This window comes from Rhinichthys klamathensis, unplaced genomic scaffold, assembly GCF_029890125.1.
Source record: "Rhinichthys klamathensis goyatoka isolate OS25496 unplaced genomic scaffold, OSU_Roscu_1.1 h1tg000281l_1, whole genome shotgun sequence".
NCBI classification, from domain to species: Eukaryota; Metazoa; Chordata; class Actinopteri; order Cypriniformes; family Leuciscidae; genus Rhinichthys; species Rhinichthys klamathensis.
In genome coordinates this window covers 5,278,974-5,291,847 of record NW_026606800.1, presented here as the reverse complement: position 1 = coordinate 5,291,847, position 12,874 = coordinate 5,278,974, and the positions used below count along the sequence as shown (strand labels likewise).

General features: G+C 34.4%; 1 protein-coding gene across 1 annotated transcript in view; it reads left to right on the top strand.

Moving 5' to 3' along the window:
* The first annotated feature begins 318 nt into the window (after positions 1-318).
* The window catches only part of ehd3 (EH-domain containing 3), a 28,645-nt gene continuing 16,089 nt past the window's right edge, over positions 319-12,874 (top strand). The window contains exons 1-3 of the mRNA XM_056269078.1: positions 319-1,071; positions 6,875-7,051; positions 9,523-9,620. Of these exons, the coding sequence (XP_056125053.1) occupies positions 845-1,071; positions 6,875-7,051; positions 9,523-9,620 (502 nt within the window). The 5' untranslated portion in view covers positions 319-844. The remainder of the gene's footprint in view (positions 1,072-6,874; positions 7,052-9,522; positions 9,621-12,874) is intronic.

Below are 12,874 nucleotides of genomic sequence, written 5' to 3'. Positions count from 1 at the left end.
CTTTTTTGTTGTATTTTTAACCTATTATTGAGATTTAAGTTTTTTTAATTTCTTGGAGATACATCCCACGGTTTACTATTATATTATATTATATTATATTATATTATATTATATTATATTATATTATATTATATTATATTATATTATATTATATTATATTATATTATATTATATTATATTATATTATACATCCTTGAAGTATGTTTTTATTTACCAATCATTGTACTGATGTAAATAAAAATCTCTCTGGAGGAAAGCAGCTGCAGTTCCAACCATCACCATCCGCTAGCATGGCGCTGCATCCCTGACTGAGCTCCTGTGCTCTGGGTGGGGCTTTGCCAGCAGTGGGGCATTTCCTCCAGTGTCGGGTTTCTCCAGCGCACTGGCATTTAAATCTGCTGCAGTGGAAAGCCTGTGGACGCCTGTCATCGTGAGTGAATCTGCTCCGCTGCAGGATTTCGCGCTCGTTTTCTTTTCTCTTTCAAAATTCCAACACTGTGTCTATTGCGTTCGCGGAGTGATACATTGTTGCGTCTAGCGGCGCGCGCTTTTATTCCAACAAAGCCTGAATGAAAGGCTGCCTGTTTTGTTATGTTTTTGACCGTGACATGTACGCAGAATATTATATAATGCATCATATTTTGTAAATATGGTCTAGTCTTTTGTGCATTTTGTGTCGTCAGTGGCCTAGAGACTAGGGAACATTTTCCATGGACTCTTAAATACATCTACGTCAGAAAAAAAAGTCATTCATTTTAATACTGCTCGTTTGTGCATATTGTGATATAATTGTCCAAGGAAAACAGAAATAATCGTGTAAGATTGCATATTCTCGAATTGCACCATGTTCAGCTGGTTAGGAACCGATGACAGGAGGAAGAAGGATCCAGAAGTCTTCCAGACTGTCAGTGAAGGACTCAAGAAGCTCTACAAAACCAAACTGCTTCCACTGGAGGAGCACTACAAATTCCACGAGTTTCACTCTCCCGCTTTGGAGGATGCAGATTTTGACAATAAACCCATGGTTCTCCTGGTGGGACAGTATTCCACTGGCAAAACCAGCTTCATAAGGTATGATGTGTGTTTTGGCTCCTGTTAAACAGGTGCTGGTGTCCTGAGCACTGTAAGGACATCAGCCAGGAAACTTTATAATAATGTTTATTATTGTTATTCATGAGAATATATTTTAATAATTATAATAATATAATATTTAACAGGATACATGTAAGATTATTTTGTGTGTCACACACCTATTTTTTGTGAAAGATATATTCAGGACTGAGAAGCTCACAACAACGCGTTGCAGTAAAATCTGAAAATATTCCTCATTTATAATTTATTATAAGTCATCTTAAACAGCACCACTTAAATATTTGGTATATATTTAAATAACTTTCTCAATTACATTTGCAACATCCAAAACCAGGTTTTCAAGTTCCATGTCAGATGCCTTACAATCCTATAAGCCACAAAATTCAGTCATACAGATTTATCATTCATCTGTTTACATGAGAATTTCTGTTCATTGAATACAGATCTTGATGTTACATGCTAAACAAAGTTTAACATACTATAATTTTAGCTTGGACAGACACTGTTAACCTGTCAACAGAACAGGCCTGGCTCCAGCTCTAAGATGTATCTGTAGGACACAATGCCGCTGCTGTGGTGTGATGCTTGTCTGCGGGGTTATTTAAAGCTTTCAGGTCTAAAAAGAAATGCAACAAACTACTAAAGATCACCAGGCAACAAGAGACACTTCCAATGACTCCAGCATTGCCATAGTTACTTGTTGTCACTAATAGGTTCTAGAATGCAGAAAAGTTTAGAGATGGAAATGTGGATGGAGACACACCAGTTATCCATTTGAAAAGTCATTATGTGGTCATTCCAACATTTTTAAGACTAACCTGAAGATGATTCTGATAGAGAAGTTAAACGAATAGCTTAAAGTTAGTACTTTGTAAGCAAGTGTGATATTAGGCCTAACAGTTATTTGAGATTGTGTAGGTCTATGCAAACATTATGAATTCATTAAGCAAGTTGTAGATTTTTTTAAACAATTATATAATGGTAAAATTTTATTTGAATCAACTTTTCTTCTAACTGTAAATGATGTTCAAAATTGAGGTCGGTAAAAACATTTTTTTAAAGAAATTAATACTTTTATTCAGCAAAAATGCATTAAATTTAAATGACAGTATAGACTTTTGAAAAAAAAAAAAGTAGAATAAATGCTGTTCACTGGAACAGCATTTATTATGAAAAAATCCTTGTGAAAAAAATGTATTACGGTTTCCACAAAAATATCAAGGTGCACAACTGATAATAATATGTTTCTTGAGCGCCAAATCAGCATATTAGAATGATTTCTGAATTACCACGTGACACTGAAGACTGGAGTAATGATGCTGAAAATTCAGCTTTACCAGAATAAATAAAAAATGTAAATGTATTAAAATAGAAAAGTTATTTTAAATTGTAATATCTCAAAATATTACTGTTTTTACTGTATTTTTTAGTAAATAAATGCAGCCTTATGTTGACCATAAACTCCTTTAAAAATGTTACCAACCCCTAAACTTTTTAATGTTAGTGTGTATATATTTTCTGATTCATAACCCCATCATAAAATGTAATGTCATTGGCTATAGTTAATTTTAATAACATAATCTGGGATTCTTTGAATAACTAGGCCATGTTTGTTCTCGAGGTGAGTCTTAAATGTGAGAGTGAGGTATTGTCCTGCACTAGCAGTAACAAATGTGCCTTCTCACTTTGGCTCTGGCTCTCTTTCCTCCTGTGCATTATTCATAAGGGTCGTGAGAGCCTCAGTGGACAAAGTGTCTGTTCTGCTGACTGCATACATAACTATGAAAGAAAATAAGCTCAACTTTCTCTGTATGTTTCCTGAATGTGAGAAAGCCCATGAAACACTTCATCATAATGTCATGAGGGGTTTCATGCGTAACATTGAATCTTTTCAACATGGCCGCATATACAAAAGTGGTGGTGCTCACTTTGTTTATAAAAATTGGTGGAGATACCTCTGGTTTTGACATCACAAAAGTGAAGCTCATGAATGTTATGCACAAACTATTTAAGATCTACTGTTTTAATAGATACATTATGTGATGTATAGACCAGGGGTCTCATTTATAAACGTTGCGTACGCACAAAAGGCGGCGTACGCCGCTCTCTACGCAATAATTGGTATTTATAAAAAGCAAACTTGACGGTAAAATGTGCGGTCCTTCACGCAAGCTCTGACCCAGGCGTACGCACAAAAACGGGTGAAATGAGAAATGGCGACACCGTCGGCAGATGGAAGAAACACGTGAAAGTGTGTGAAACTGTAGACCGTTGTGTAATGGCAATACTGCCTCTCATAAATAACACGAAGACTTCACAAAGCAAGTCTTACAATTAACAGCCTACACGAACACCCGTTTGATCGATCTGCAACAGAAATGCAAATTAACACATATTTGCAAAAAGAAAAGTGAAATATGTTCTGCAATAATATTGGCATGTTATACAATTCATCCTCATAAATAAGATGGTAAACAGAACGAAATAATGTACAAAACTGATATTCTCGCTAATGTGTCTATAGATAGATAGATAGATAGATAGATAGATAGATTATTTGTCCACTGGGGAAAGTTGTTTTCATAGTAAAAATGTCTTTATCAGCCACGGAATCATGGTATTCATGCATATGCCTTTAGTTTGTTTTATTTTTGATAAAATAACGTATGACGTAGACCTATGTCTCAATCATTCAGAAAGCTGCAAGAAATTACATTTGCGCTGAACTATTTCCCATTTCCAAGTAGATTATAACCGACATCTGTAGCTTGTCATTTCTTTTTTATTTCGGCCACAGTCCGAGGTTGTGAGGCTACAGCACTTACGGCGTCTGCAACCTTTTGCCACTCAAGTGCCTTTTTGGCATTAGTAATGCCCACACTGTGCCCTCCAAACAACATTTTTCTCCTCTTTTCCACCTCGCCAACGATAACTTCTACTTCACATTGAGTGAAGTTACGTTTTTTTGATTTCCTCTCTATGTTTGCCATGATTTCGCAATCGATGAATATTAACTTATGGGCGTTTCACGGACTATTTATGGGCAACTATGGGCGTGACATGAAGCCGCAAAAGCTGCGCTACATTTAGAATTGATTGTGATTTATTAAGGGAAAAATGCGTAGGATGTGCGTGCGTGCGCACGGTTTTATGCCGTAAATGCTGTAGCCTCACAACCTCGGACTGTGGCCGAAATAAAAAATAAATGACAAGCTACAGATCTCGGTTATAATCTACTTGGAAATGGGAAATAGTTCAGCGCAAATGTAATTTCTTGCAGCTTTCTGAATGATTGAGACATAGGTCTACATCATACGTTATTTTATCAAAAATAAAACAAACTAAAGGCATATGCATGAAATACCTGCATGAATACCATGATTCCGTAGCTGATAAAGACATTTTTACTATGAAAACAACTTTCCCCAGTGGACAAATAATACATCTATCTATCTATCTATCTCTCCCTAATTATCTATCTATCTGACTGACTATCTAGCTATATCTGCTCCGCCAGACGGACACATTGGCGAGAATATCAGTTTTGTACATTATTTCGTTCTGTTTACCATCTTATTTATGAGGATGAATTGTATAACATGCCAATATTATTGCAGAACATTTCACTTTTCTTTTTGCAAATATGTGTTAATTTGCATTTCTGTTGCAGATCGATCAAACGGGTGTTCGTGTAGGCTGTTAATTGTAATACTTGCTTTGTGACGTCTTCGTGTTATTTATGAGAGGCAGTATTGCCATTTATTTTACACAACGGTCTACAGTTTCACACACTTTCACGTGTTTCTTCCATCTGCCGACGGTGTCGCCATTTCTCATTTCACTCGTTTTTGTGCGTACGCCTGGGTCAGAGCTTGCGTGAAGGACCGCACATTTTACCGTCAAGTTTGCTTTTTATAAATACCAATTATTGCGTAGAGAGCGGCGTACGCCTTCTTTTGTGCGTACGCAACGTTTATAAATGAGGCCCCAGATCTTTAGAGTATTTACCTATTTTCAAATTAACATTTTAAACGTCAATGATAAGATAACAATTTAAAATTTCTAACATCATTTAAACAACCATATCAATAGCACATAGTTATTTTCCAACATAAAATGAGTTGTGGGATTTTGTTGGTCAGTGGACAAACGCATAGATTAGCAAGTAACTTTTTGGGTAACACTTTACAATAAGGTTTCATTAGTTAACATTAGTTAATTACTTTAGTTAGCATGCACTAAGAATTAATAATACTTCTACAGCATTTATTAATCTTAGTTAATGCTCATTTTAACATTTACTAATACTTTACGGAAATCAAATGTATATGTTAACATTAGTTAATGCATTGTGAACTAATATGAACAAACAACGAACAGCTGGATTTTTATTAACTAACATTGATAAATACTGTAACAAATGTATTGCTCATTGTTTGTTCATTTTAGTTAATACATTAACTAATCTTAACAAATAAGACCTTATTGTAAAGTGTTAGCAGTTTTGCTTTGAGCACCAGGGTATCCATATTGCAATTCACCCTAATGTATTTTTTTTTATTAAATAAACTAAAATTAATCAATTGATCAATGTAGCTGCCAAAAAGTTAGGCAATATGTTTTAAATGTTTTTTGTAATCTTATGCCTAAAAACACTAATTTCCAATTTAAAATAAGTGTTTTAACATAATTTATTCCTGTAACTGCAAAGCTGACTTTTCAGCATCATTACTCCAGTCTTTGGTGTCACATGATCCTTCAGAAATCATTCTAATTAGCTGATTTGGTGCTCAAGAAACATTTATCAGTTGTGCACCTTAATATATATATAAATTTTGATCAATTTAATGCATCCTTGCTGAATAAAAGTATTAATTTCTTTAAAAAATAAATCGTACTGACCCCAAACTTTTGAACAACTGTGTATATTTTGAGCCAGGGAGAGATTTGTTTGAATTGTTTTGTGATTTCACAGGGTTACAGAAAAGCGATAGATAACTTCCTCTGTATTAGATACACTGGCCTTGGCAAAACATCCAAATGTCGCCAGTGTTCTGTTGACACTCTTGTGTTACTGGCATAAACCGCAGCTAATAAGTTCTCAGCTGAGGCCAAGTGTCCTCAAACTCTCATTTTGACCTACACTGTATTCCAAACAGTCTCAGTGCCATCACATGTCCACAGCAGGGTTTGTTTGAATGACTCTGTGCCGAGAAGAGTAAACATTATTTTAGCAAACTCACATTCTTTATTAGAGTGTCATCTTAGCAGTGTTCCTTTAACAGCAACGGAAATCATCTGAATCATGTGAACATGGTCTTATCCATTACGGAGATAGATCCCTAAGTCTGAGAACACATTGGAATTTTGGGATATTTTCCCCCATTTAAACATGGAAGTAATCTAGGCTTTAGAAATTTGACTAATTTAAAAGAAAGAAAAATTATGACATAAAATGCTTGACATATTTAAGATTCTGATGTTTAAGAGGCTGTTGTGGCGACCTTGATTTATTGCAATATTGAGGTTATTCAGTTTTATTTCGATTTTTAGAAAACTGTTTGCTCTCCTCTCAAATAAACTGTTTCTTGTTTTTCACTGGCACGTCTCTTAGTTGTTGAGGACTATTGCATCTTTGAGCCTACATTCAGTATGAGTAAAATACTTAAGTACTGTTAAATTCAGATACTCTTAGACTTTTAAAATGTTTATTTTTATATTTTTTACACACATGATAATGTTCAATAGAAGTGTTTTGATCTAAATGAATCTCTTTTTATAGATATCTCCTGGAGCAGGACTTCCCTGGTATGCGGATTGGTCCAGAACCCACAACTGACTCCTTCATAGCAGTGATGCATGGCAACATGGAAGGACTAATTCCAGGAAACGCACTGGTTGTGGATCCCAAAAAACCCTTTCGGAAACTCAATGCCTTTGGCAATGCCTTCCTTAACAGGTGGGATAAAAACAATATAATGTTTTATTTTAGTTCTCATGTTTATTGAAATGAACAGTTCAGCCAAACTTTAGAGCAAAACATTTAGAGCTTTTTTTTATTGAATGTAATGAGAACAAACCATGTAATAAAAGTATAAACAATTAAGGACATTAACAATGGATAACAGAATTTTTAAACTAAAGGATGGAAGACAAAATAAAACACACACACACACACATATATATATGCATACAATGCATACAATGATACAAAATAAAGAATGACAAAAGAATGTAATTAAATTACGCTACATTCAAAAGTGTTTTACAATTTCACAGTTATTACTCTTTTTTATTATTTTATTATTAATTGTCATAATTAAGTAATTCAAGTATAATGAAGAACAGTATTACATTTGAGTATTGTTTACATTTATGAATAAAATATTTTGCCAATAAAATTATTGCATTTCCTATATATTATATATTATAAATACAATATCAACTATCTAGTACTATATCACACAATGTTGGCGCAATATCCAATTCAGTGTTTGAAGCAAGGAATTTTGAAAGATCAGACCAAAATTTTTTTGACAAAGAAATTCTCTGGGGGTGATTAGTTTTCCTGCCTGCAAAACGTTTCTTATAGTTAGTTTTATTACTACATTTTGGGTCATAAATCTTCAACTAAAAAAATTGTCAGAAGTAGCATGATCCTCTTGACTCATGATGACATCACAGAGGGGGCTGGTGCTAGGCAACATTCCTCCTCTTGATTGAGTTTCCTCATGTTGTCTGATCCACTGACCTCCAGTCACATGATTACGCCACAGACAGACAAGAGCTCAACAGCATATTAAGCAGGCTGTCATTTACAGTCTGAAAATTACTCAACAATAAAAGTGTGCATGATAGAGTGACAGTTCTTTATGAATAAATCCCTATGGATGCAATCGCATGCATGTGATTATTTGTGCTGCTTGTGCAAGTGGTCTGTGCTGCACTTAGTAGTCTGAGGGTTTGGCAGGCTCCGCTGCTTGTTGTGCAAATCAGCAGAAAAACTCTTGAGAAAATTGTCTCTTTGCCTTTTGCAATAGCAAAGTTGCATATTTTTTAATTAGTCTCATGCAATTCTGTCAGAAGACCAGCAACACACACTTTTTAAGGGACAATTCACCCATAAATGAAAGTACTGTCGTCATTTACTTAACCGCATGTCAGTCCAAACCTGTATGACTGACTTTCTTCTGTGAGAAGATAGTTTGAAGAATGTCAATATGAAAAACAATGGGGACCAAAACAATAATGACCTCCATTGTGTGGACAAAAAAAAAATTAGTTTGAGTTCCACAGAAGAAAAGAATGACATGAAGTTGAGTAAATGGTTACAGAATTTTTGGTGAAATTCCTCTTTACCATATGTACTGTCTTTGTGCAAATACATTTTCTCTTCACAGTTTGGTACAAGAAGGTAGTAAACATGCTCATGTGATATTACTTGGCATGCACCCTTTTTGGCTGTGGGTTTATGTCATTTGAAATGCTTGAGACAACTGCCCTGGTTTTCAGATATATTTTTAGATATGTATATCATTTATGAATTCACAAATAGCAGCAGCTCAGTGTACATGTTGTAAACTACTGCATATAATTATACATTAAATTATTTGACAATACAAGCAAGACCGCTACAAATATGGTTATTTTGCAATTACAATATTTTATATATATATATATATATATATATATATATATATATATATATATATATATATATATATATATATATATTAGTAGTTTCTCATATTAAATAAAACTCTCCAGCTTAAAATGTTCATATTTGGCCTAAACTGCTAGATATTTTGTACTTGCGTGAGGTCTGGTGCCAGATGTTCAGTAAATCTTCATGCTAGAATGTGCTCTTCAGTACTTTCAAGTTGTTTGTGTCCAACTTGTTCTAATAGTAACTGTCAAAAGAAGAGCAAATGATTTTAGGAACAAGTTTCCCTAGCCTGAGGTCCTTAGCGATTCACTCCAAAACATGACACAATTTTTCTGGGCTTAGTTCACACACTATAAGCCACAAAAGCCATGCACAACATTTTGGCTTGCTTTTAAAGCATCTCAGGGCTGACATTTTTACTCAGGCTATAAAAATGTAAAGTCTTACTTGCTTTTTATGTTTTACCATGTCCAACTTGGTCAAACTGCAGGGGTAAAATAATGGTTTATGGCACTCTGCTCCATATCTATGCCAAATTACTGCAACTTCACAGTTTTGGATATTTAGGACTTTTTAGTTGAGAGCTTGTTGAGCACAAGCTCAAATCAAGAATGAAGCATAAAACTGTAGAAAATGGGATGAATATTTTCACTTTAAAGAGAGAACAAGCACAAGCTCAAATCAAGAATGAAGTATATAAGTGGGATGAAGAAGGATTGCAGTGTCGTTGAGTGTGACTCCTGTTTGTTTGGGTTGGCCTTCAGGTTTGTGTGTGCCCAGCTACCCAATCCTGTTCTGGAGAGCATCAGTGTGATTGACACTCCAGGAATCCTGAGCGGAGAGAAACAAAGGATCAGCAGAGGTAACCGCCTGCCAAAATGCATAAACGCACATGTGCGCAAAATAAAAATGTCGACTGACCCAGGAGCAATTGTATATACACTACCGTTCAAATGTTTGGGTCGGTACATTTTTTTTTTTTGTACTGTTTTTGAAAGAAGTCTCTTATATAGCAAGTTGTTCAATATTTTTGTGGAAACCGTGAAACATAATTTTTTTCAGGATTCTTTGATAAATAGAAAGTTCAAAAGTACAGCATTAATTTGAAATAGTAATCTTTTGTAATAAAGTCTTTAGATCAATTTAATGTGTCCTTGCTGAATACAAGTATTTAAAACAAATCTTACTGATTCCAAACCTTAGAACCGTAGTCTACATGATATCAGATGCATATGCAGTTTCTCCTTGGCTTCCCCAAAACTTCTCAAATGTAATTAAGTTGGATTTGCCAAACCTTAATTTCATTATACATGTTTGTACTGTTTTCTTTTTGCAGGAAATAGTCAAATATTAAGGGTTGGAGTAAAGTTTATCATTTTACACATTAGCAATTCTAGATGTAATAGTTTACTATTGTTTTGGTTGGTTATACCAGTCCTAGAATGTTTTCAAAGTACAACAGCATATCAAGATCATGTGATTTAAAATGTAAAATTGTAATACTTGTTCTTGTTTTCCCTGTGACTGAAAAAGTCACAACTGAAAAAGATTTTCCTTAGGAAATTCTAACCATAAGACTTGATCTTGAAATGTTTTTATTATAATTGTTTCAGTATTTGTCCATGATTTTCTCATGAAGAGTAACAGCATGGGATGGTGTATTGTGTAACCGAAGTTTCAATCTGTTTTTAATTGTGATGTGTTGAAAGTCCTTGAAAGAACATGGTGAGAAGAGGCTTTATCAAGATGAAGGGTGTTGTTTTGGCTTGTAAACTGTAAGGACATATACACAATTCAATGGCCTCAAAGCAGGCCTTATAGTGTGAAACTAGTGCATAAAACGTAATAGATAAACAAACAATAGTTTTGCACCAAAGGGGTTAAGTTTGCACCAAATATTATTTTCATCCACAGCTGTATTTGTATCGAGGAATGGTTGGTGTGTGTGCTTCTTTTCGTTCTCTGGTTTGCTACTTGTAGTGATGGATAACAAGTTTGGCAGATATTTTGATACTAATTTGGTTTTATAATAAGAAAACACTGAAAGCCTGAATATTTGTCAGAAAGCATTGTCGGATAAATGACGGAAATTTCTGTCAATGGTGGCGAAAGAGTTAAACAGTTGATAGGAAAACTACCTTATGTTTAAATGTTTGTACAACTCTCTATCTGAGTGTTGATTATTAAATAAGTTTGATTAATTCATTAATTCCGTTTCGGTTTTCGGCCAAGTGCTTCCTGAATTTTTGGCCCAGAATTTTTATTTTGGTGCTTCTCTACTTTCATATATAAATGTTGTGACATTTCAGTGATATAAAAGATACTATACATACAGTAACTTCCAGTTAAATGACTGTACAGATAGCCTTGTAACAACAATTAGCACATGGTTACTTCATCACTCATTCACAAAACTCCATTGCAGCTGAGGGGCCGTAGTATTACCACTGTGCTTCCTGGCATCAGCACTTTTCATTTTACCCAGTCACCGCACTGAGCCTCACAGACCGAACTGATACGCCAGAGGATTATAGACACTCATGTTTCTGAGGCCTGAGCCAAGAGCTGGGCTCCCCAAGGTCATTTCAGATGTGATTTCAGAGAACAAATATTTAGCAGCCCACATTTGTGCAGAAAGTAGTAAATGGTGGTTTAGAGATAGTCACTTGACGGTAAAATTAGTCGTCATCTGATACTTGAGCCTCTCTAAAAATGACTTGTACTACTGCAGAACAGAAGTTCAAGCAGAAGTGTGTCATTTCTGTGCCTATAGAGGCACCACATAGATGATAGATGCACAGTACTAGTGTATACATTCAATACTGCCTACTATATTTCAAAATATCATGTGAAACGGTATGCATTATGTAATAATAATCATTTCAAACTGAGGAATGCTACAATGTTGTCATATTACATTTGGCGTGTTGCAATCATCTCAGAAATGAAATCTATTTCGCATGCATCTGTGTTTGTGTAAGAAAATGTCTTAACTTTTAGTCGATCAAATATTGGGTAGGGGATGTTATGTTAATAGGATGTTTACTGGAAAAGGAAGGTCAAGCACATTGCATTGTGGGATACAGTGCCTAATGACCTATGTAGTGTGCTTTGGTTGAATACTCCCCATTTTTGGCAAATATACTCCAGATATCTCTATATACATACTTTTTTTTATTCTGTACATACACAGTATACACTACCATTCAAAAGTTTGGGGTCAGTACTTTTTTTTTAAATTAAGGATTTAATAATTGTATTCAATAATAATCCTTTAAATTTATCAAAATGGACAGTAAAGATTTATAAAAGACTTCTTTTTCAAATAAATGCCATTCTTTTGAACTTTTTATTCATCAATGAATCGTGAAGAAAAAACAATGTATCATGGTTTCCAATGTTTTCAACATTGATAGTAATAGGTAATATTTCTTGAGCATCAAATCAGCATATTAGAATGATTTCAGAAGGATCATGTGACACTGAAGATTTAGCTTTGCCAACACAGGAATAGATTACATTTTAAAATATATTAAAATAGAAAACAGTCCATTTTAAAATTAATAATATTTTATACTATTACTGTTTTACTCTGTTTTTGATTAATACAGCAGTGATGAGCATAAGACTTCTTTCAAAAATGTTTTACAACATTTAAAAACATTTAAAAATGTTACCGAACTCAAACTTTGGAACGGTAAAGTGTACAGTAGTATGCTATTCACAGTGTTTACAATCAGTCGACAAATTAAGTACTTGCAGTCTTTCTTAGGTAAACAGGGAAAAGTATTTTAACATCAAAATAATTATATGTTTAAAAATAACAGCACTAGTATGTGGTGCTAAAAGGGTTTTAAATGGACCGATAATGATTTTGCTGTGTGCTAGTCTGTAGCTATGGCTTTAAAGAGCTATCGATTGCAGTGAACACGTTGTTGTTGAGCTTTTAAAGTTGCCATTGAATTGTGGATTGCGTGATTTGGAGTGTTCTCACACATGAGTGCATGTGATAAGAGCAAGCGGCTTCTTGCCAACTAATGGCACCTTTACACCAAACTGGATTCTGCTTCATTCACAGCATTAATCTAGTGTTTTGCGATCAAGCTTCCTGCTTGA